The 23,043-nt window shown below is 45.7% G+C and overlaps 2 protein-coding genes across 5 annotated transcripts in view; both read right to left on the bottom strand.

Moving 5' to 3' along the window:
* Window positions 1–2,402: 2,402 nt before the first annotated feature.
* On the bottom strand, window positions 2,403–6,454 carry cst7 (cystatin f). The gene is made up of 4 exons (XM_085428272.1): window positions 6,184–6,454; window positions 3,379–3,557; window positions 3,130–3,249; window positions 2,403–2,702 (listed from the first exon to the last, which is right to left on the bottom strand). The coding sequence occupies exons 1-4, from the start codon at window positions 6,227–6,229 to the stop codon at window positions 2,619–2,621; spliced, it is 429 nt and encodes a 142-aa protein (XP_085284398.1). The 5' UTR covers window positions 6,230–6,454; the 3' UTR covers window positions 2,403–2,618.
* A 5,360-nt stretch (window positions 6,455–11,814) lies between these two features.
* syndig1 (synapse differentiation inducing 1) overlaps window positions 11,815–23,043 on the bottom strand; it is a 25,272-nt gene continuing 14,043 nt past the window's right edge. For 3 of the 4 annotated variants that reach the window (XM_085428269.1, XM_085428268.1, XM_085428270.1), the window contains one exon: window positions 11,815–15,235. In XM_085428269.1, the coding sequence (XP_085284395.1) occupies window positions 15,077–15,235 (159 nt within the window). In that variant the 3' untranslated portion in view covers window positions 11,815–15,076. The remainder of the gene's footprint in view (window positions 15,236–23,043) is intronic. The other variant, XR_014914349.1, reaches the window with a different exon arrangement.

Below are 23,043 nucleotides of genomic sequence, written 5' to 3'. Positions count from 1 at the left end.
TTGTCTGTTAATCTTCAAAACTGGAAAATGTGTAAAAACTGAGGGAACCACTGGAGGACGTTTAACTGAATCATTTTGTTTTATAAATGTGACGAATGATCCAAGCTGGCTGTCGACTTCCTGTTTGACCTTCGACCTCAGGAGAGCGTTAGGTCGTGCAGCGTCTTTCGTGCAGGTCAGAGCACGACGGACGAGCCGAACAAACAAACCCTGAGATTGGAGACGGTGAAGGAGCCCGAGGCTGAAACGCACTGGCCTCCTAATAATTCCTGATCAGCGTGTCGTTATCTCTAACTCGGATCCGTGTAGAGAAGCAGCGTTTCTGTGACATCATCAGTGTGACGTCGGAGCCACAGGTTTCCTCACAGCCGGAGAACTTCACGGTGAAGTCGTCCAGTTTGGTGGCGTTTCTGTTTTTTACCTGAACAGTGATGATTGAGCAGTGCTTCTGTTGATTTTCTTTTGTGCCAAATGTGTTTCTCTCTCTGTGATGAGCTCTGTATTTCAGTCGCACTGCGTCTTTTCACACCAATGTCCTGCAGCCTTTCAATAAAAACTGAACTGTTATCGCAGCCTTCGTCTTCCTCACAGATCACACGGAGTCTCCATGAGTGATGTAATCCAGAGGCAGACTCCCACAGACAGACTGAAGTGGAGGGTGTTTTGTTTTTTGTGTTGATAACAGATGAAATAGGCTGAGAGGATGCTCAGACTGAAACGAGCTTGCAGGACGTGAACAAACTGCCTGAAGCACCAGCTGAGTTTAAGTTCCCCTCAGGTTCTGTGCTGGTGTGATGCTGCCACCTGGTGGTGATGAAAAGGAATGCCCAGTGACTGTGCAGCTTACAGAAACACAACAAGCTCAGAAACTGAGACTAAAGCCCCCCCGGGGGGGGGGTGAGGATGGACCACCAGCTGAGCCACCGTGTCTGTAGCTCCACGCGTGATGTCATCCATCATTTAGGTTTACTCTGATTACACAGATTGTGTAGATTACCGGTGAGTAACTCAAGCTTATAAAATATTACATTACACAGTTTGTCACCGACTCTGCAGCTCGGCTTTTCTCCTGACAGTCTTTACACATACAGCAGGTCAGCGTGACAAAGAGGAAGCTGTGAGGTCAGAGGTCAAATACTTTATTGTTGTACGGTACTCCGTCTGTCACAGAGAACTAAAAGAGTCCATGCACAACTTCCTCATGCTCCTCGACAGGTGCAGAACCGAAAATACAGGCCAAAGAAGTAGTAACGGTTCTCCCACCGCAGAGCTCCAGAGTCCTTATTTCATGCATCCGATGAAGTCTCGAGCACACCTGCAAGAATCACAGCTTCTTGGTTTTTAGGCTCTTTTGTCAGGTTAAGGAGACAGAACCTCAAAGACATCCCACACAACATAACCTGCTGTGAGACGGCGTGCTCCTAGAACACGTGAAGCATCGTCGGCTTTCTTTGTCAAACATGATCAATTCATCCTAAAAAGTCGATTCTGTCCATCTGGATGTTTTTCAGCATCATCAGGTGACGTCTTCAGTCTCAGCTGACTGCAGGTCCCCAACCTCATAAACAGCACATCTGCACAGTGACGCTGACTAACAACGGGCGAGGAGGTCAGTTTAGGATCCTTAATATGCAAATTGTCATGACCCCTGATCAAAGCCCATTGGTTGGCTGTGTCTGCAGTGTGAGGCCAAGCGTCTGGTTCCTACATCACGCTGTTCTGCTCTGCCTCAGAGTGATTAACCCTTTAAAGCAAGGGTGGGCAACTGACCCAGGGTGATATCTAAAACCTGCAGGACACCGGCCCTCGAGGCGTGGAGAACCCACCCCAGCTTTAAACCCTAACCCAGGGCTGCCCAATCCCAGTCCTCGAGAGCTACTATCCTGCAGCTTTTAGATGCATCCCTACTCCAACACAGCTGAATCAAATGAATGGCTTGTTATCAGGCCTTTGCCAAACATGATGGCATGCTGAAGAGGTAACCAAACCATTTGATTCAGCTGTGTTGGAGTAGGGATGCATCTAAAAGCTGCAGGACGGTAGCTCTCGAGGACCGGGATTGGGCACCCCTGCCCTAACCCATCGCTGGTGACCGGTTAGGGTTTAAAGGGTTAATAGTGCCATTTGAATCTGTCCTGGTGTAGGACTTGCAGCCTGGAACAGCCAGACTTCCAGTTACAACCTTCAGCTGGTCCTCGTGAGCCACAGACACCCCAAAGCTCCGGAAACAAAGAGCACGTTTAAATGAAAGATGAGCCACATGCTCCTCTCTGCATGGATTCATGACAAACGGTTTTAATGGAGCAAGCGGAGGCGTTCACAGTCTGACCAGCAGGGGACCTCGTCCTCCATCAGCCATAGCAGGATTTAAAGTCCTGATGAATCCACGAGTGTCGCTGAGCTCTGACAGATGTTCGACTGAGAAACCTCAAAACTCAGAGACGGTTCGATGGGTCGATTTATCGCTGAAATAAAGACGTTCACGCACGCAGAGTTCAGTTTCATCTTTAATACTGAAATATTCAGAAAACAGAGATGAACGTGGACGACTGACAGTTTCTATTCAGTGGATGAAGACGGGCGACAGCGGCAGGAGGGGGAGGAGTCAGCTGCTGCATTCACTGTTTGCAAAGTAAGTTGAAATTCTTCTTCTGTGGTTTTTCCCAAGGAATCATCCAAACATCCACGTGACACTGAAACACCTGAAAAACAGAAGAATCGTTTTACAGTACAACATGCACTACTGCAAGTTTTACTGCAGTACTTCCACTGCCAGGATTTCCAGTAATACTGCAGGAAGTGGTTTTATGTAATCATTTTATTTCAAATTATTTCAAACTGTCTCTGGCATCAACAATACTGCACAAATTTCCCATGATGCACTGCAGCTCACAGTGTTTGTTTCTGAGGCTTTACAGTATTGTACTGAGCAACTGTATAGACTCTCTGATGAGACGAGGAGGCTCGACCTCAATCTTCATCCTGACAGAGTCTTCTCTGCTCCTGTAATGCTCTCATTAAAGGTTTTATTATAACAGATGACACATCCTGTTTCTCAGAGTTTGGATGGAGTCAAAGTTAAGCAAGAAAGGGTTAGTCTTTCCTCTACAGTTGGCAGCTCAGACTCACCTGGTGGAGCGGACCGGGTGGCTGGAAGTCACACCTGGACAGGTCGTTGTTCTTGTCCCGTTTACGACACACCGTTCTGGAAATCTGAAAATCTGCCATGTACCGAACTCCTTTAACAATCTGAAACACACACACACACACACACACACTTAGCGAGCACCTCACATGGAACCGCCCCCTACGCCAGCATGAACCCACGCCTGCCATATTTCCTGCAGATGCAGTGGTTGAACTCTGACCCCGTCATACCTGCTTCTGTGCTCTGTCGATGGTGGCGGGTTTGAAGAGGAAGGCGTCATTTGATTCGTTGTTGAAGAAGTAGGTGGCGTTGAGGACAACCTGCTGGAGGCCACGGTCATTCTTGCTGATGTTGTGTGGGGACCCGGGCATGGAGGGGTGATGATGCCAGCCAGACACCAACGTTCCCTCTGGAAGAGAAGAGCACCTACCGTCAGAGACGTGTCAGAAGTTTCTTCCTGTTAAAAGGGTGTTTTTCCTTTCCACTTGTAACAGCCACTATGGTTTGGTCTCCCTTTAAGACACCCAAGTCGAGGGTTGATGATGTCATCAGTTTGTGCCACTGGTCTCTCTCTGTGATTGTGTGGACATGTGCTTGCACGCTAGTGCATGAGGAGGGACGGATTTTATGTTTTACCTCTCCAGACACCTTTGTTTGCAACGTTATGGGTTGTACGAACACTGTGCGCTATGTTTGTTAAGCTGCAGCCGTTCAACCGGGCTTATATGGTTGATGAAGAGAAGGTATATTAAAGAACACACTGTGGAATTCCCAACGCCAGCGTGAGTGTGTACTCTTTTGGCTACCCTGCTAAGTGTTTTGCCGCCTCCTCTCAACCACTAAATGCAACCCGACGTTACACACTGTCACCAAGTCATTCTTCACAGGGGGGCGTCCGATTGTTCTCTGTGTTATTTGGGGTCTTTACAATATAAAGCACCTTGAGCTCTTGCTGTGGTTTGGTGCTGTATAAATAAAGTTGAATTGAATTAATATTGTTGCCCTCAGGTGTGAATGCGTCCGACTGTCCGTGTTAGCTCTGAGACAGACTGGCGATCTGTGCCCCGCCTCTCGCCCTATGGTAACTGGGATAGCCTGCAGCCCCCCCACAGCCCTGATAGCGATACGCAGGAGAGGACGGATGAGTTAACACCGAGTTTCCATAAAGTTTTTCAAACAGAACAGTGATCAGTTCAGCTTCATGTTTGAATGTTGTACACCTCGGAATACTCAGGCTGAACGTTTAGGTATAAACTTAAGACATTTTCAGAGAAGTGAAGTTTTAGGCGGGTGTCAAACTGTCAAAACAGCCACAGGAAACACGCTGATGAGACAGAGTGGATCAGTCAGGGGGGACGCTCTGTGGTGATTGGCTGTGGGGATGGTGAGTCAGACAGGGTACGTGGTCTGAGAGGAAGAACCATTTTTCTGTGGTGACAGAAGCACTTCCTGTTGCCTCACTGCATTTAAAGACACTGTACTGTGTTTTAGCTCGTTTCACACACCGAGTTAATAATAATAATAACACACATCATCTAGGCATCTTTTAATTTTTAAGTAGTTTGACATTTTTAGAGCCTTTTGAAAAACGGCTGACATAAAGGCAGATGTGGTCTCAGCATCTCTGACACGCTCAGATGTCTAAACAGTTTTTACCTTTCATGCTGGAACGACGAGCCGAGCCATTGCACAGGCTGTGACACCTAGTTTTTGAAGGCCAAACTAACAGCGTTCATTTGTCTGTGCCTGTAGTTTATTTATGGTGTACAGGTCTCAGGTACCTGTAGGTCTGACCTGCATGGATACACGCTTTGATCACAGTTAAAATGCTTATAAAGCAAATATGTTCATCAGATTAAGGCATCACAGTAATTTTCTAATGAAACAATGCTGGTTCTGATCTTTAATGATGATTACACATGGCATTCGTCTAGAGCAGCAGCTTGAAATTCACATGAAAATCTTTCCTTCCCATCAGCCCGCTGCACTCGTGGTGTCACCGCCTCTCTGGTCTAATATTGATGAAAATCAAGCTCAACACGTCAGACTGAACATACACATTACTTCAAACATCATGTCTGCAGCCACCTCGCTCTGAGCGCAAACAGCAACCCGACTTCGTTTAAACGAGAGAATTTAGCAGGACGGTAGTCTGAGCAGCCTCTCACTCATAAACTGAGACAGTTTTTAGTTTAGTCATGCAGCGATCTTTGTTTCTGTTTTCACTTGTTTAAGTCTTGCTGATGAGGTTTCCGGTGTTTGGGTGTGAAGGCTGAAGTTGTAAACAGGTCATGGTGAGCGAACCTCTACAGCGATTAACTGAAATGAAACCAGTAACGGTGCGGTGTATGGGACACAGCAACATCCACAGACTTACAGAGAGCCCAGAGACTTCCAGAAGTCCAGCGTTTCTGTTTTTAAGATGTGGGATGAATGTTTGAAGGTTGCCCATAAATCTGCTGACATGACAAAGTGAGCGTCGCTGCAGCAGAAATGTCAGTCTGGCAGAAGGTGACCTCAGCGGGTCAGCGGAGGTCACCACACTGCAGGTGTGGGACGAGCAGACCTCAACAACGTCTAAACATGCGGGCAGGATCGTGACCATCGAGTCTGAAATGTGCCAAAGGTGGACTTCAATGACGACAGCGTGGCCTCGTTTAGTTTAAACTGTTTTAAGATATCAGAAGCTGACAACGCAGCAGCCATCCCACACATGTAAACCAACACTGATCAGGATGATAAACGCAGGCCGTGGTGACGACGCTCAGCACAAGAAGTACATATTTGATCAACTTTCTAAAATATCTGGGCATTTTCCATTGATCAGAAACTGTCTGCAGAGCAGTTATCTTCATCTTCATTTCCACCACATTAAGCTCTTGTTCATGTCTGGGACAAGTCGCCGCTTTGAAGTTGAAGTTGCATAGTTTTTGTTTTAAAGAAAGTGGAGCTGCTGCAAGGCCCCGACCTGCACAGACCTGAGTTCAGCTTTAACCTCTGACTGTGCTGAGACAGACACACACACAGAGTCTTACCCAGAGTGGCGAGCACAAACACGAGCAGCAGCATCTTCACCTCCATCCTTCTCACTGAGCTTCCTGCAAAGTGTCGAGTCTCAGACCACAGAGAACTGGTCCGTCCGCTGCCTCGTTGACGTCACTTCCTGTACCTGTTTAGATTAGCGAGGGTTCCTGCTGCACTCTCAGATCTGACTCAGCTGATACTAATCAGTCACCTCAGGCTCCACCTCCTCCTCTCTCACCTCTCCTCCTTCCTGTTAGATGAGGGTGAAGCAGTCACAGGCTCATTGTGGGCGTGCAAAACGTTTGCAGCTCTGCACATGTGTGAAAGTTTATCGCAGGCTGGGGACAGGAAGGGTTAATGAGGACTTCCTGACTCTGTGTGACTGCACTTCCTGTTGGCTTTCACTGAGTTTTTTTCAAAGGGTGAACGTGCTGAAGACGAGCTCAGAGACAAAGGAGAGGAAGTGACTCCTAATGATGTTCCACTAAACCCAGAACTGGTCCTGCTGAGACCAGCGGGACCAGTTAGAATAAAAATGAACAAACTCAGCTTCAGGAAACCTCACAGAGCTTGATAAGACAACAATATCAAAGCTTATTCTAGAAAGAATAAGAGATCTTCACCCGTTGCCTACTGGTGGTGGTCAGAGGGCCCGGTGGCGCCAGTGTCCGGCAGCCTCGCCTCTGTCAGTGCGCCCCAGGGCGGCTGTGGCTACAATGTAGCTGCCATCACCAGTGTGTGAATGTGTGTGTGAATGGGTGGATGACTGGATATGTAAAGCACGTTGGGGTCCTTAGGGACTAGAAAAAGCGCTATATAAATACAGGCCATTTACCATAAATGGTTTGGAGAACTTTCCGTGTCGAGAGGAGGAGGAGACCAGAACCGTTCTCCTGAGCTGCAGACGAGAGCCTGCGACTGGTTAAAGTGTAATACCTGTACACAGAGCAGGGCGATATGACCAAAAGTATACGATAACGATATAATTGACACTTTACAACGCCACAACTTTATTAGAGCAAAAACAAACAACCATCAATGTATTTCACTGAAACAAGCAGCTGTTTTTTATGTGCATTAAAGTTATATGAACATGTAACAGTGCAAATGCAAATTCCTCGCTGACAGTTTAACCAAAAGGCATTTCCAGTGGAAACTGGCCGACACATCCTCAGCATAACCATGTATAATATCCACAAAACTTAAAGAGCTTATACACACACAGTACGGTAACATTATGTTGAAGCACAGTACGTATCACTCCGCGAGGCTCCGCCTACGATAGCCGTAATGCTCCGACAATCCATCAAGCGGTGCGGCTTCGTAGCTCAGCAAAGTCGTACTGAAACATCTGACAGATTTTCGAGCGCCGTGCACATAAAATCGTTTCGAGGTCAGTAAACACAACCAGAGTTCATACATAAGGCGCACGGGATTATAAGGGGCTCTGTCGACTGTCAGAAAAATCAAAGGATGGATTTTAAGTGCGCCGTATTTTCCAAACAACACGGTAATAACGACGGCCCGCTAGCATGCGCTACCAAAAATAGTGCTTTGTTGTGTATCTGACGGACTGCTCTTGCTCTTGACGAAGGCGGTCGCACTTTTCTCCTCCTCCTCTCCCTTAGCTTCCCTGCTTAGCCTCTTGTGTCCTTGTCTAGTCTCGTGTTTTTTCCCCTGGAACACTCTCACAGTCTGTTCTCTAAAACCTAAAAGAGGAATTATGGGTTGGATCAACTGGTCCCTAAATGCAATTGACACCCTTTCTCAACGAAATGGGCTCATTGAGTCAGCACGGATAAGATCTTGGAGAAGCTACGGCTGCCGTGAACACTCAGAATAAGACCTCTGAGTGCAGACTGGATTACATCTGGAGGGGCTCGCTCGAACAACACCTTTGAGCGCAAATTCGATCACATCTTGGGGAAGTGCACTGCGGTCGTGAGTTCTCAGAACCTGCTCTTTGCGCAAAAACAACGACAACATCACAGAACGTAAGTTTGGATACCATCATAGAAAGCTCGCGGCGCTCCAACGGGAGATAGAGAGACCAGTGTCGGACTGTAGAACTGCTTTGAAATTCATATGAGTTGTTCGCACTAAAGTAAAAAGCACCATCACTTCATGCGGAGACCCTCTCAGCGCCAGCTGCGGTCTCAAGGCTGGAGCTGAACAACAACACCCTGATAACGACTGTGTTTAGTCTGTTCCTTCCCACTCCATAATAATAATAATAATAATAATGGATACTTTATTGATCCCCATGGGGAAATTACTTGTTTTTCTCTGCATTTGACCCATTCACTCAGTGAAGCAGTGGGCAGCCCACTAAGCAGGCGCCCGGAGAGCAGTGTGTAGGGACGGTACCTTGCTCAGGGGTACCTCAGGGTAGCCGTTAAGTGGATTCGAACCGCCGACCTTCCGATCATGGGGCGACCACTTTACCTACTGAGCTATCCCTCCATGTCCTCCATGCAAGGCCACCTGGGTTGGCTGGAAGACTGTTTACTTAGCCTGGCAGGGAGGAGGACACTGTGTCAGCTGAACTCTGGACACACACACACACACACACACTGATATGCACACACTCATCCTCCCTCCCTTTCCAAACGCCTTCGACGCCTATTCCCTTCCGATGCTGACGGAGATCAAGGAGACCAGCGCACGCAGGCCCGGATGTGCTGTCTAATTCGTCTGTCTCTCACCCTTTACCCCCCCTGTTGCTTGTCATGTGTTTCTTTGGTGTATTAAGAGTTTTTTCATGTGCTGAGGTGTTTTTTCTGTTCTCAAACTGATCTCCCTGTTGGAGCTCAGTCTGGGAGGAGTTATTTTTCTCCTTATCTTTCCTCATGTGGTGCATTTTCCATTGTTATACCTCTCTGACCTGTCTTTCCCATGTGATGTTTGTGTAATGTATGTATGGTCAGAAGGGTAAGTCAGCGCTGGCAAAGGTCGGCAGCCTTAACCCAATTTCCTTCGGGGTCAGCCTTCAGGATCAATAAAGTTTTATTGAATTGATTGAAAGCTAAACCAGTTCCACACCACTAAAGTTGCAGCAATTTTACAAACCAGTTCTGGTTCATCTGTTTCATTCAACGATCTGCTCTCGCCCTTCTCATTCTCTGTCGCCGCCATGATTTTTCCGCCATGTGTGTATGAAAACAAAGGCACTGCGCATGCGCGTTTTACCCATATCCTATTGCCATATTTCATTTTCTTTGCCCGACATTATACCAGTGTTACTGTGAACGGTATGATATGGCCCAGCCCTACCTGTACATGTGCACAGCTGCATCGTCTGCCGATCATCCTGTTGGTCCGCCCTGTAGTCTTCCTCTCTGCTCTCCTGAACGTTTCTGTGGCCGACTGTCGTCTGTTGTATCTGTGCATGTGTTGCAGACGTGATCATGCCTGTTACAGGGACGTCCTGCAGCTCTTTTTTCCTGGTTGTATTTTAGTTTCTTCCCTCTGTGGCTGCTGTCTTATCCTAAAGTTCATTCATCTGTTTCCTCAACTAGTCCTGGTTCTCACTTCCTGTTTTATTCTGATAGTTTCTTGTCTCCACTGTCTTGTTTAGTTTTACGTCTGTTATTCCTGCTGTGGTCACTTCTCAGCGTTAGCATCTGATGGACTTTTCACCCCCGTTTTGTGTTATTGTCTGGTTTTATCTTACACTATAAGTACCTGGAGGCAACTTTTGTCGTCATTTTGTGCTACACAAATAAAATTGAAGTGTAGTTTATCCATCACCATGTGTTTCCATTTGGGTCCTAAACTCTGCAATTCACGACACATTCATTGCTGCATTGTTCATTCATTTAGTATGAAGTGTGAGGATGAATATCTGTCTTTAAACTCAGTAAAGTGCATCTGAACAGTTCAGCCATGCACCGTAAGCTGCTCGTGTACAACCCAGTTCCTAAAAGCACTGTGTGTACATTTAAACAGAATACAATGATATGCACATATCATAAACTCACATTTAACTCATAATAAATGTGGGAGACAATGAGCCCTCAGTTTGACTTTGATGGCAGAGGCATGTCTCAAAAAGTTGGGAAGGATGAGTGGAAATGGAGGTGGTGCTAAAACAAAACAGGTGGAGGAAGATTTGGCTACCACTCTGGTTATTTGGAAGCAGGTCAGTCACATGATGAGGTATAAAAAGAGCATGTTGGAGAGGCAGCGGTCCAGCAGTCTGAAAAAGCTGCATCTATAATCGGTACTCTAAGGAACTTGGAAAGGTGAGCTGGAGCTCTTTAAGTTTCTTCTTCTTTAAGAAGAAGTTTCAGCTTCTTCAGCTGTAACACCAAACGGTGGAGGGTCCCAGGTATTTAAGCGCTAGTGGGCGTGTCCCTGGGAGGGTCGCTGACCCACTGCCGATCATGTGACTCATCAAATGAGCCACGGTGTGAAAAAGGGCACGGGTCATTATCAGCCAAGGTTTCAGGTGAAACCATTGTGAGACCCTGCCCACACTATCATGTGACCTATTGAGGTCACCTGATGCAGGGTGTGAGTGGGCGTTAAAGCGTCTAGGAAGGATCTCAGACTGGATTATAGATGGAAGACAGTTGGTGTGCTAAGCCCCGCCCTCTGTCCAAAGATGGTCATTCACAGTGGACATAGATGCTTCCTTCACTCCTCTTTCACTCCGTCTGTCTTCTCTGTCCAACATGTAAACATTGGCGTCCTCAAAGAGTGACCTTTGACCTTTAGATGCAGATGAACAGCCGAGTCTTGACCCCTCGAGGTGGCTCTTCTGTGTTGTGTGTTTATGAAGTGTGTGTCCAGTGTAGACGTCCGAGCGCCCCTCTCTGCACAGCTGGTTTGTTGAGTTTGTGATGAACCAGTGTGTGGCTGAGTGTGTGTCTGGATCTGAAGTACACTGGGATGTCGTGCTGGGAGAAGACTGTATCATCAGTATAGTAAGAGGAATGTGTGCGTGCAGAGACGAGGCTGATAACTGCAGTGGCGCTGCATTAAAAACACGACTCTGTGATAAATCAGCGCACGGCTCAGGAACACTTCCAGAAGCCAGCGACTGTGAGCAGCTCAGCGTGCCGTCCACCAGTGCAGGTTACAGCGCCATCAAAGTCCACGTGACCGGCATGGAGAAACAGCACCGACCCGTTGATTTGGATTGTTACTGACATCCGGTGCATCTTTAGAAATATATTTACTGATATTTATTTACCTGCTGTAGGTGTTCCTAAGAAATATTCCCAAGTATAACTCAAGACTAATCGGATAGTTGTTGGCTTGATTGCTGGTTGCTTCACTCTGCATGCCAATCTATCCTTGGGCAGGATGCTGAACCTTGAGTTGCTCTCCAGTGCATGCACCTGAGTGTGAATGTTTGAAACCACTGAAGTATAGAAAAGTGCTTGTGTGAATTTACCATTTAATCCAGTCTCCCGTGTGTTTTTCTCTCCAGAATTGTTCCTGAGAGGAGAATTGTTGTGGTTGGAAAGATTGCAGCAGGGACACCATCTTAGGTGGAGAAGTGTGTGAGGCTGAACTGTCTGCAAACAACTCAATGAAAGTACCTCAGACACAAACATTTACATTTTTATTAGCGAGCACCTAAAGTCCAGGAAGTCTTAAAAAAACAGCTAACCGGAGCAGCTCTGTTTGATTTGTAGCTGGGCAGGAAGTTATAAGCTCATGTAGCTTAGCATGTTAGGCTAAGAGTCAAACAACTGACAGACAGCAAACAGGGAGGTTTGACAAAAAGCTCCTTTAATTCTGACTTTTATTAAGAGTTCAATCTGAAACATTCAGCAGATGCTAATCTCAGTGAAAGTCAAACACATTCAGTGAGCGTGTACGGACAGCATGTGTGATGACGGTTGCAGCCCTTTAGCCCAGACTTTGAAGCTGCCGAGGATGAACCATTTCCTGTTTCCAGTCCAGGCTGATAAAGCGCACCGCAGCTTTTTAGGAATCATGAACGTTCTGCGATCAACACCCCACTACGTTACCCAGTGGCTGCACGGCCTTTCTGTTATCGGGGGTTTAAACAGCCGTCACTGTACTCCTACACGCCAAACAAAAGCACCCATCTGAACACCTTCAGAGCCACACCTGCAGCTTAAACCTGAAGACTGCGTGAACCTCTGATTAAAGGGTCATTCTGCTTGATTTCAGTAAAGAAATGCACGAGACTCATCCCGTTAATTTTAGAAATCCATAACAGCCAACGACTGTTTCAGTCTGACTTTACAATCATTAAAAACAGGCGTTATTATCCACTCAGTATTTGCAGACTCTATCCGATGGTCTGAAGTCAGAGAGAGCCCGATTAGCTTGAAGGTTAGCTTAGCAGTGAATCAGGTGTGGTAGATTGTCCTCCTAGGTGGGCGGAGTCATTAAACAGATAATTCTTCAGGGTCTGACAGCAGTGATTGTTATCAGAGTTTCAGGAACATGTGTATGTGTTCTTCTGTTTGGTTTCACTGCAGCTCTGAAGGTTTGTACTGGGAAATAATGACTCTATCATGGATACACAGTCGGTTTCACATTTAAACACTTCCAACACGAGTGCTGGATGGACTTTGAGTCAATGACCCTGGACCTTCACAAAGCCTGTATAGCTGATATGTGTGTTTAACACAGGGGTGGGCAACTCCAGGTCTCAAGAGCCGGTGTCCTACAGGTTTTAGATATCAACCTGGATATCGCACCTGAATCAAATGATTAGGTCATTACCCAGCCTCTGGAGAACTACAAGAAATGTTGAGGAGGTCATTTAGCCATTTGAATCAGCTGTTTGGATCAAGGACACATCTGAAACCTGCAGGACACCGGCCTTCGAGGTCTGGAGTTGCCCACCCCTGGTTTAACATTTTCTCTATGAAGGATCACCACGAGCAGTCAGTTTGTTTTGGACATGTACAGCCTTCAGTCTAGGACCTGGGTGGACCTGGGTGGACTTCCTAAAAAGGAGTGGGCAGACATGCAAACACCAGACTGGTTTCAGATGTTGGTGGAGATTCAACATCAGTTTTGAGACTCTTGGATTTCTGAAGGCCTTCAGCAAAAATTGTGAATGGACATTGTGTCCAACAAAGATCAGGACCAAAGAGATAGACACAAGGTTTTGTTTGCCAAAAGATAAATGTGGTCTGCACCACGGAGACTGAGACTTAAAGACTTTCAATAACAATCCCGGATTGATGCCCTCAAAATGAAACTTGAGTGGATGTTTTAAAACCTCTGAATTAAGTTTGACACAGATGTAGAATCCACAGTACATTTACACATCAGTGGACATCAGTGGACATCTAAAGACTCATATATGTTCCCATATCACTCAAAGGATTTTTGTTTTTCGTTTAAAGTCCACCATCAAATTGGACCTGCAGTACCAAGGGTGTAGAAGAGAGGCCAGCCCAAAAATCACAATCAGATCTGTGGATGAACAAAAGAATAAAAGTTCTAGACAAAAATCTGTAGTTGGACATCCAGACAAACTTGAACATCAGAAACACCCCGGAAAAAACCTCCCAACGTTCCCGCACCGATAGTCTTACATAACATTTTCTGAATGTCCACACATGACTATGACAATTCGTTTCCCAGTGCTCACCTGTAGACGAGGACCCGAGTACCTGTCTTACACAGCCACCAAACAGGGTCCTGCATTAGAACCATGATTACAACACTTCCAAAGTCTTTTAAGGTTTCTGCTGAATATTCAGTTTTCACTGAGATGTCCTGATTCTGGACCAGAAGTCTGTAGACTTTCAAAGAGAAGACATCAGTGTGCATAAAAACAAAACAGACAATAAGAAAGAATAATAAATGAATGTATGTCCAAATTTCATAACCAAACTGTACACAGATGTTAAATGAAGTCCCAGCCTGACCTCCAGATGCTAAACCTGCAGAGACCATGACAGGTGAAAGATGTGTCTCTACCCTCGACACCGGCGTACCAGTTGGTGGGTTGTTGGTGTTTCTGTGTTGGTTTAAAGCCAAAAGGACACACGATGAGGTCAATGTCATCGGATCAGCTGACAGAGTTCAGCAGTGTCTCTTTTATCACATGAACAAGTCCAGAGTTTGTCCAAAAATATAAATAAATAAATAAAAAGTCTTTGTGTCTGTCCTGATATGCAAACAGGACGCAGCCAGTCCACTTTCACACATTCACCCGAGTCCACCTGAGCACAGGTGTGTGGTCATCTCTCCCTTCACACTCTCCTTGTGTTTATCATCACTGTAGATCATGTTACAGTTTGGTCCCATTTTTTATGTCTTTGTTTAAGTGTGAAGAGAGTAAATTTACATTTACATCCAAAAAAGTCTCACAGGTGTTAAATGGAGGCCGTGTTTGCCAACAGGTAACGTCCAGAGCTAAATCAGGTAAGCTGATGGCCCACAGAGCAGGATATAAATAACACAAATGCTTATTAGTGCTGCTAATGGTATTCCTTTAAACTCCTCCTCCTTTTATTCTGGCTGAACATCTGATGTGGACATTAAAAACTTCCTATGAGAGAAACTGTTACACCCTGAACGTTAACATCACCTCCAGGGTTTATTCGAGCTTTTTGATTCACGTCCTCCAACAGTAATGAAGAACTTTTCATGCAGATACAGTTAAAGTGATGATTCAGTGCAGTTTGGATGATGGAAATGAGAGTAATCACACCAAAAATGTTCTTTTAAACAAACTAACGCCAGCAGAAGCTTTAAAAAATGCTGCTGGTTCTTTGTTTCTCACACATCTCCTCTCCTTGGATCCGATTGGCCCTTCAGAACAGCACAGCGGGGTGTCCGACGCCATCGTGCGCTCACAGGAAGTTCTCCAGTTCGAGATGACGGCCAACATGCTGAAAACACTCACTGGGGAGCTGAACTCCAGGGGAAGGTGAGGGTTCGCTCCGTGATCTTAGGCTACCAGTGGTGATTCTTGGAGAGGTAGGCGATGAGCGCCACGGCCACGCCCACATAGATACCTGTCCCGATGGTAATTGACAGGACGGCGAGGAAGAGAGCCCGCCTGGAGCTGGAGCTGGCCAGGTGAAAGTCTCCTTTGGAAACTGCCTTGTTGGTCTGAGAGGGACAGAGACGTAAAAACAAGTCAGACAAAGGTTAGCTCCTTATTTCGTCGCTCTCGTGTGACACGAGCTGGGAAAAGAAACACAAAACACAGAAAACTGCACCAAGGTGAGCTAGAACGGCAGTTACAGTGGGAAACTGGGCTAAAGTATCCACCCATCCATCCACTGTGGGAGGAAGCCGGAGAGAAACCATGCAGGAACAAGAAGAACATGGAAAAGTCTGGCAGGCTGACGGCTTCAAACCTTCTCACTGTAAGGCAACTCCGCCAACCACTGCTGATGTTATAGGAGGATTCAAGTCTCTGGTTGATCTGATATCCTCGTGTTGGTGTTGTTCCCAGATCATCATACTAAATGTTGTTCCAGGATCAACACTGCAAGTGACCAATCAGAATGTGGTGACGTCATACTTTTGCGACTTCGGGAAAAACTGCCGTAAAACAAAAAACTGTACTTAAGCTGCGAGAAACCGCCTCTGTCTGCCGATCAACGGACCCTGACCCTAAACAGTAAGCAGAACTGATATTGTCCTTGCAACATTGGAATTTCATAAATGCACGAATGGCTTGGCGCGCAAAAGAATAACGTCACAACAATGTGATTGGTCACTTGAACCTGGAACAACATTTTCATGATGGTCTGGGAACAACACCAACACGAGGATATCAGATCATCCCAAGTCTCTAGTCCAGGTACGCCTCAGTAATTGTTACCGATCAGAATTTTTCCTCTGGTTCAATCAGGTCAATCAATCAATCAAAATTTATTTATATAGCACATTTTTAAGACCGAAGTACACCAAAGTGCTTTCCATTAAAATCGCAGTACAAATAAAATCACAATAAAATATAAATTACAAATATATAAAATATAAGATAATTACATAATCTAAATACAGAGCCAGATGTAAATTACCCTAATTCGCCTTAAATGCCAGATCAAACAAATACGTTTTTAAACATGATTTAAAAGACTGAATGGAATCTGACGCGCGAATATGAAGAGGGAGAGTATTCCATGGCCTGGGTGCAGCAACGGCAAAGGCACGGTCTCCTCTGGTCTTCAGCCGAGACCTAGGTTGCACCAAGAGCAGTTGGCCCGATGATCTTAGTGCTCTCTGAGGGCTGTACAGACAGAGGAGATCAGCTAAGTAGTCAGGTGCCATATTGTTTAAAATTTTATAAGTAAACAATAGAATATTAAAATCAATTCGATATTTGATAGGAAGCCAGTGTAAATTTTTCAGAACAGGGGTGATAGAGTCAAACTTTCTAGTGCCGGTCAAGAGACGTGCTGCGGCATTCTGGACCAGCTGCAGACGCTGCAGAAGAGAAGATTGTAGACCCAAGTAGAGTAAGTTACAATAGTCCAGTCTTGACGTAATGAAAGCATGAATGAGTTTCTCCATATCTTTGTGTGGTATGTAGGGTTTAGCCTTAGAGATTAGGCGTAGTTGATGAAAGCTAGTTTTTACCACAGTAGAGACCTGTTTGTCAAGTTTGAAGGAACTATCCATGAAAACTCCAAGATTCCTGGCAGTATCAGTAAGGTAGTTAGCAACAGGCCCAAATGTGCCAGTCAATTGTCCCAGAGGCATATTTCGGTCAAAAACAATAATTTCTGTCTTCTTTCCATTTAAAGTAAGAAAGTTACGTGATAACCAGTCCTTGACATCACTCAGACAGTCAAACAGAGGATGTGGTGAGGATAAAGCATCCCCAGTCAGGTGAAGGTAGATTTGAATATCATCAGCGTAACAGTGAAAAGAGACATTGTGTTTTTCAAAAATGGAGCTCAAGGGCAACATATAGAGAGAAAACAACACAGGACCCAATACCGAGCCCTGGGGCACACCACAGCGGAAACGGGCAGAAGAAGAGGAATATTTTCCCATCGAGACGGAGAACGACCTCTCAGAAAAATATGATTTAAACCAAGATAAAACATTTCCTTTGAGGCCTACTACATGTTCCAATCTTGCCAAAAGGATATCATGATCAACCATATCAAAGGCTGAGGTCAAATCCAATAGTACTAAGACCGCAGAGCGCCCAGAGTCAGCAATTAAGAGAAGGTCATTAAAGACTCTTAGTAGGGCAGTTTCGGTGCTGTGACGCGGTCTAAATCCAGACTGAAATTTATCACTTATACCGTTTCTCTCTAAATAGGTCTGTAGTTGCCGAAGCACTATTTTCTCTAAGACCTTTGACATAAAAGGAAGTTTAGAAATCGGCCTGTAATTAGCTAGAATGTTACGATCAAGGGTACTTTTCTTGATAACAGGTTGCACGACTGCATGTTTAAAGACATTCGGAACATAGCCAGATGACAGTGAGAAGTTCATTAGAAATAAAATACAAGACCCGATTGTATTCAATGCATCCTTAATGATACGAGAGGAAATAATGTCGTGCAAAGAATTTGAGCTTCTCAGATTATTAATTATTTCCTTTAAAGTCAAAAATGACACAGGTTCGGACTGTTGGAAAACCGTTAAACATTCAGAAGCTGGGGCTTGATTTACTACCAAAGAATGTGTGGCCCTTAACAATGAGATTTTATCTATAAAATAATTTAGAAATTTTTCGCAGAGGGCCGGGGAGGCACCCATTGAAACATCCGAACAGGGATTAACCACTGAATTAAAAATTTTAAACAGGACTCGAGGATTATGGCTGTTATTCGCAATAATGTTAGATAAAAAAGAAGTTTTTGCCATTTTGGCAGCCTTCTGGAATTTAGACCGGCTCATATGCAGGATGTCAAGGGACACCTGAAGTTGATCTTTTTTCCATCTTCTCTCAGCTCGACGACATTCACGTCTAAGAGCGAGGATGGATTCATTTAGCCAAGGTTGGCGTGAGGTTTTACGGCGTCGAATCTTTACTGGAGCCACAGTATCCAAAATAGAAGTACATATAGAGATGAAAGAGTTGACTACGCCATCAACCGAGAGAGGTGCATTACTGATGTCTTCATAACAAAAAGAATTGGCAAAGGCCGCAGAAAAAAGAGCAACAGCCTCAGAATTAATCGGGCGTGATAGGCTCGGTGGACCCTCAGAGTTCAATTCCATATTGCATGACTGAACATCAAACATAACTGGGAAATGATCCGAAATCCCAGCATCATTGATGTCTGTGATGCAAATGTCCAGTCCATACGACAATACCAAGTCCAGCATATGCCCTTTAATGTGGGTTGATTTCCTCACCCACTGAGTGATATTAAAAGAGTCAATAAGGGCAAGAAAGTCCTTTGCCAATAGGTCCTCCTCACAGCATATATGAATGTTAAAATCACCACAAATAAGTACACGATCATAACTTAAGAAAATAATTCCTAGAAGATCAGCAAATTCACGGATAAAGTCCTTGTTGCGCTTCGGAGGTCGATACACCACCGCACAGAGGGTCCGGGGGGAACCGGACAACTCCAGTAGTTGTACTTCAAAGCTGGAGTGCAAGGCGGGAGGCAGTTGCCGCACTCGGAATTTACTTCTAAAAACCGAGGCTAGCCCTCCACCCCTGCCCGCGGTCCTAGGAGAATTAAAGAAAGCACAGTCCAGTGGAAGAAGTTCCGAAAAGGAAGAGGACTCACCAGGGCGAATCCAGGTCTCTGTTAGAAACAGGACATCCAGCCTTGATGCAAGAAAAAGGACTTGTTCACCAGTGACCTAGTGTTTAGCAGTGCCATACGGAGCGTAGCCTCGTTGACGCTACTGGGAGCACGTCCCAGCTGACGAAGATTACTGTAATCCACACCTCCTCCAGAGATCCGCTTCCAGCTCCATACAGGTGGACACTCAGCTGGTAGAACCGAATGGGCTTGCTGGCCAGCATAGCGAATCCATCGATGACGACACAGTCTGAAGGTATGCTGGGAGGGCCACAGGTTGTCAATAATGGAGCGGTAGCCAATCACTCCATGTGCTTTTAGGTAAGCTTTAATACGAACGCGAAAACCACTCCGCTTACCCCGTTTCCTATATCGTTTCTTGTGCGGTGTAAAAAGAGGCAGGTAATCCGTGCAGGCGGAAGTATGTGGTCGAGGCTGGGAAAAATTCCCTAAGTTCCAATATAGATCCGGCTTTTGGTGATTCAAGGGTCGAAGATTTAAAAGAGTTTGTCGATCATAGGCAATCAGGGCAGTAACATCCGGAAAGCATATAGAAAGTAATAAAACAAAGAGAAAACAACACTCAGGAAGACGGACCCAAAGACGGCTTGCCGTACACACTGGCGCAATCAGGTGATGAAGATCTGTCTCCATCTTCTCTCTGATGAAACCAGCAGCGTTCAGGTCTGAACTCGCCCGCAGAGCTCCGAGCTTAGGGGGAGACTCCACTCACGACGGCAGATAATCAGCTTTACAAAGAGATGCTGAGCAAAACAGCAGCAGAAGAAATGAGATTAAAAGGCAGAGGAAGAGCAGTAGAGAGGACCCATCAGTCTCTCTGCTCTTTAATCGCTTTTTAATAAAGATGATGTGATCAGGGAGCAAAGCATCCTGCTTGGTTTTTGACCTCAGGGGCTCTATTAGATATCTGCTTCATCAGCTTCTGCTTGGATTCCACTTATTGAATGAGTGGACCTGAAAAATGTTGCTAACATGACAGCGATGTGCTGCAGCGGTCCATTCTGACAGTAACCTAAACGTCACACAGGGGGACCAGGCCTCCCACCTGACTGAGTCAGACTGAATCTGAATATTCTTACTGCTTTAATGTGCTATCAGAGCTGGTACTGACTGACATAACAACACTGTGCAGTGTGACTTGGGCGAGTAACAGGTTAAAACACCAAATTCATCAAAGCAAATTTCCCGACTGAGACAGCAGGTTGTTTGTTCTGTTTTATCGGTGGAGTCTGGTATGTGTTAGAGCTCCGAGGCTGATGTTCGCCGTGTGCTGCCAGTGACCATCTATCTCTGTGTCAGGTGACAGCTGAGTTAACTCTGTAAACCTGATTAACTGGCTTGTGGGCAGGAAATAACCACTGTAATCACCACAGTTTCCAGTAAGATTTAATTAGTTTCCATGTCATACCACATGACAGAGGGCGCCAGTGAGCTCAGGACCTCCTGTGACTGGTCCAGTGGGGAGATGCTCCCACTCAGCCCAAATAAAGAACGTGTGTGTGTGTGTGTGTGTGAGTGTGTGTGTGTGTGTGTGTGTGTGTGCGTGTGTGTGTGTGTGTGAGAAGCCAGAGTTATGTAACAAGCTCAAACTGTGTGTGCATGTGTAGCCAGGTTTTACTGGCATTGTGGGGTCCTAAGTGTGTATACGTCACCACATTAGAGAGACGTCTTTCTGACTGGGACAAAAGGGAAATGCTTGAAGACACACTTTTTAAGGTTAGGGTCATCCCAGTAGTAGTGTGAGTTAATCTCCAGGAAATGAATCTGTGTGCGTGTTGGGCTTGCTCTAAAAGCACCAAATCAGATTATGAACAGGAGCGATTGTTTCAGTCTGCCACGTTTACTCTCAGGACACTTTTCAGCTGTTTGTTCTCACAGTAAAAGTGTCCTGACAGTATTTTCAGAGGGAGTTTCTCTTCTCATCCATCATTAGATAAAAGTCCTGATGTGACTTCATACACAATACATCACACGAGTGTTCACCGTAATCTGTGTGAAAGCTTTGTTATATGTGAGCTCAGCTTGTATCGTCCTTGATTTTAAAAGTTATTTTTCCTGGTGTGCTTTTCTGTGTTTTGACTTGCTTGCCTCTGTTAGCATCAGACTGAGTTTATATTTTTACCCTCTGTACCGGACATGTGTCTAACTGAAGGTCCAGGGTGTTTGACTGCAGTAAATACAATAAAAACTAGTTAAAGGAAACTTGAGGACTAAAGCTCACTGTGGAGCAGATGGTTCAGACACAGCCGTTTAGCATTAGCACGTCCAACGACCTGCTCATTATAAACTCAGGTCGACTGGCTGCAGCCGCTCAGTTACTTTTCCTCAATAAGAAGTCACGTCAGTACGTTTAGAGCTGTAACATCTCCACGGGACTCAAATAAGCATTATTACTGAGAACATGTTGACGAGTGTCATGTTTCCGACCTTTCAGGCACAGTCATCGTACATTTAATGATGCGCCTGTTCTTAGAAAGGCTGTGGGACTTCTTAGTGTTAAAGGTTTGGGACCAAAGAAGATTCTCGTATTTCAAACATGATGTAAAGCTCCCTCTGTGAGTGAGCAGGATCCTCTCCTGTGCGCTCATAACCTTTCAAATATTCCTTTCTTAATGATTTTGGTTTGATGAACCTCTGACAGAGAAAGGACAACCATGCTCCTCCTCCTCCTCTTCCTCCTGCCGCAGTGCTTTCTGTTGTTTCTCACTGACGGATTTCAGTGTGGGAAGGGTTGTCAGTGGCAACCAGCCCAGGCTCCCTTGAAGCTGTAGGTGTGCAGTTGCCATGGAAACCACATATGTGACAACCAGAAAGCTTGTTGCGATGACCCTCCGCATCCGACCAGTCCTGCTTTGTGCACATTCCAGAGCTCCATTTAAACTTTTCAGCATTTTTAGCCGCTTCCTTCAGACTTCCTGCCGTCCAATCAGCAATCGGCAGTCATCAGCCGCCATTTTTTGTCAAAAGCCTGCAGAGAGTCTGGAACAGGAAGTTCAAACCTCGTCTACAAACTGTCAGACTGATGCTGGAATCAAGTGATTGTTTTAATTCTCATTCTGGAACTTTCAACGCAGCGTCACTTTAAGCATGACTGGACTGTAACCAGAGAGTGTGACTGTTTCCTGTTTTATTTTGAAATTCCTGGTCTGTGTGTAGCTGTCTGCTGGTTCGTGGGTTTATTCCTTTCTCTGTTCTTCCTGTGTCTGCGTTGCGTTTATGCATAATTTCCTCTCGTTTGAATGTTTCATGGGCTTTCCCTTTCACCTGTTCTCCTTCCTGGATCCTACCTGTGTGAGGTCACAGGAGGCGCCGCATCCGTCCCACTCCTGATTCTTTTAACAAGCTGAGTGAGAGCATCTCTCCTCCTCCAGCTGACTGCAGATCAGTTATATAAGGTGAACTGTGTCAGTGTGTGTAGACGCAGCTCTGAAGTAATGATCCACACACACACATTGACTCATTACTGTAAATACACAACGGTCACTTGCCACGTTCAGGTCACGTGATTGTTTCATGCAGGTAGTTTATTCCAGCTGGAGGGAATCATGTCTCCATCCCACAAACAGACAAACCACAGCTGCTAACTGTTAGCAGTGACCCCATCATCACATTGGCCATCTGTTACCATTAACGTAGCAGTTATCAGACTGTAGTTAGACAAACATGAATAATTATCGCAGCTGAACGGGTCGTGGATGCAGTATCGATCCGTGTCAGAGCAGAGTACAGACACGCGGAGAAGCGGGGGGGTTGATGCTGTGCAGAGTAGCGGCGGAAGCAGCCGAACGGGACAGAGAGTCCAGAGTGCGGAGAACCAATCAGAGCAATGAGGGCAGAGCAGCCAATCGGACGCTTTCAGGCCTGATGAGCAGAGCCGAGAGAGCAGAGCGAGGCTGCAGGCGGACGTGGACGTGCACAGGGAGCATGTGCAGTTTACAGCCAATAGTGACGAGATTCTGAGCACTCAGCATGTCTGCCTGTTACCTGATCTGCAGTTTGTTAATTTTGCCACGTTTTATTCCAGAGCTTTAGTCTAAACTCTGTTGTAGGACGACTTGAGTTCTGTTGTTTGTGTTGTTAGTCTTTTCATTTATCCATCCCTCTGTGCTCCCTGTGCGGTGGTGCGGTGGTTAGCACACTCACAGCGAGAAGCTGCGGCTG

This window comes from Rhamphochromis longiceps, linkage group LG13 (assembly GCF_057381845.1).
Source record: "Rhamphochromis longiceps isolate RC_006_pf linkage group LG13, R_longiceps_female_GT1.1, whole genome shotgun sequence".
NCBI lineage: Eukaryota > Metazoa > Chordata > Actinopteri > Cichliformes > Cichlidae > Rhamphochromis > Rhamphochromis longiceps.
The sequence above is the reverse complement of the archived record's forward strand: the minus strand, read 5'-3'. Positions and strand labels throughout refer to the sequence as shown.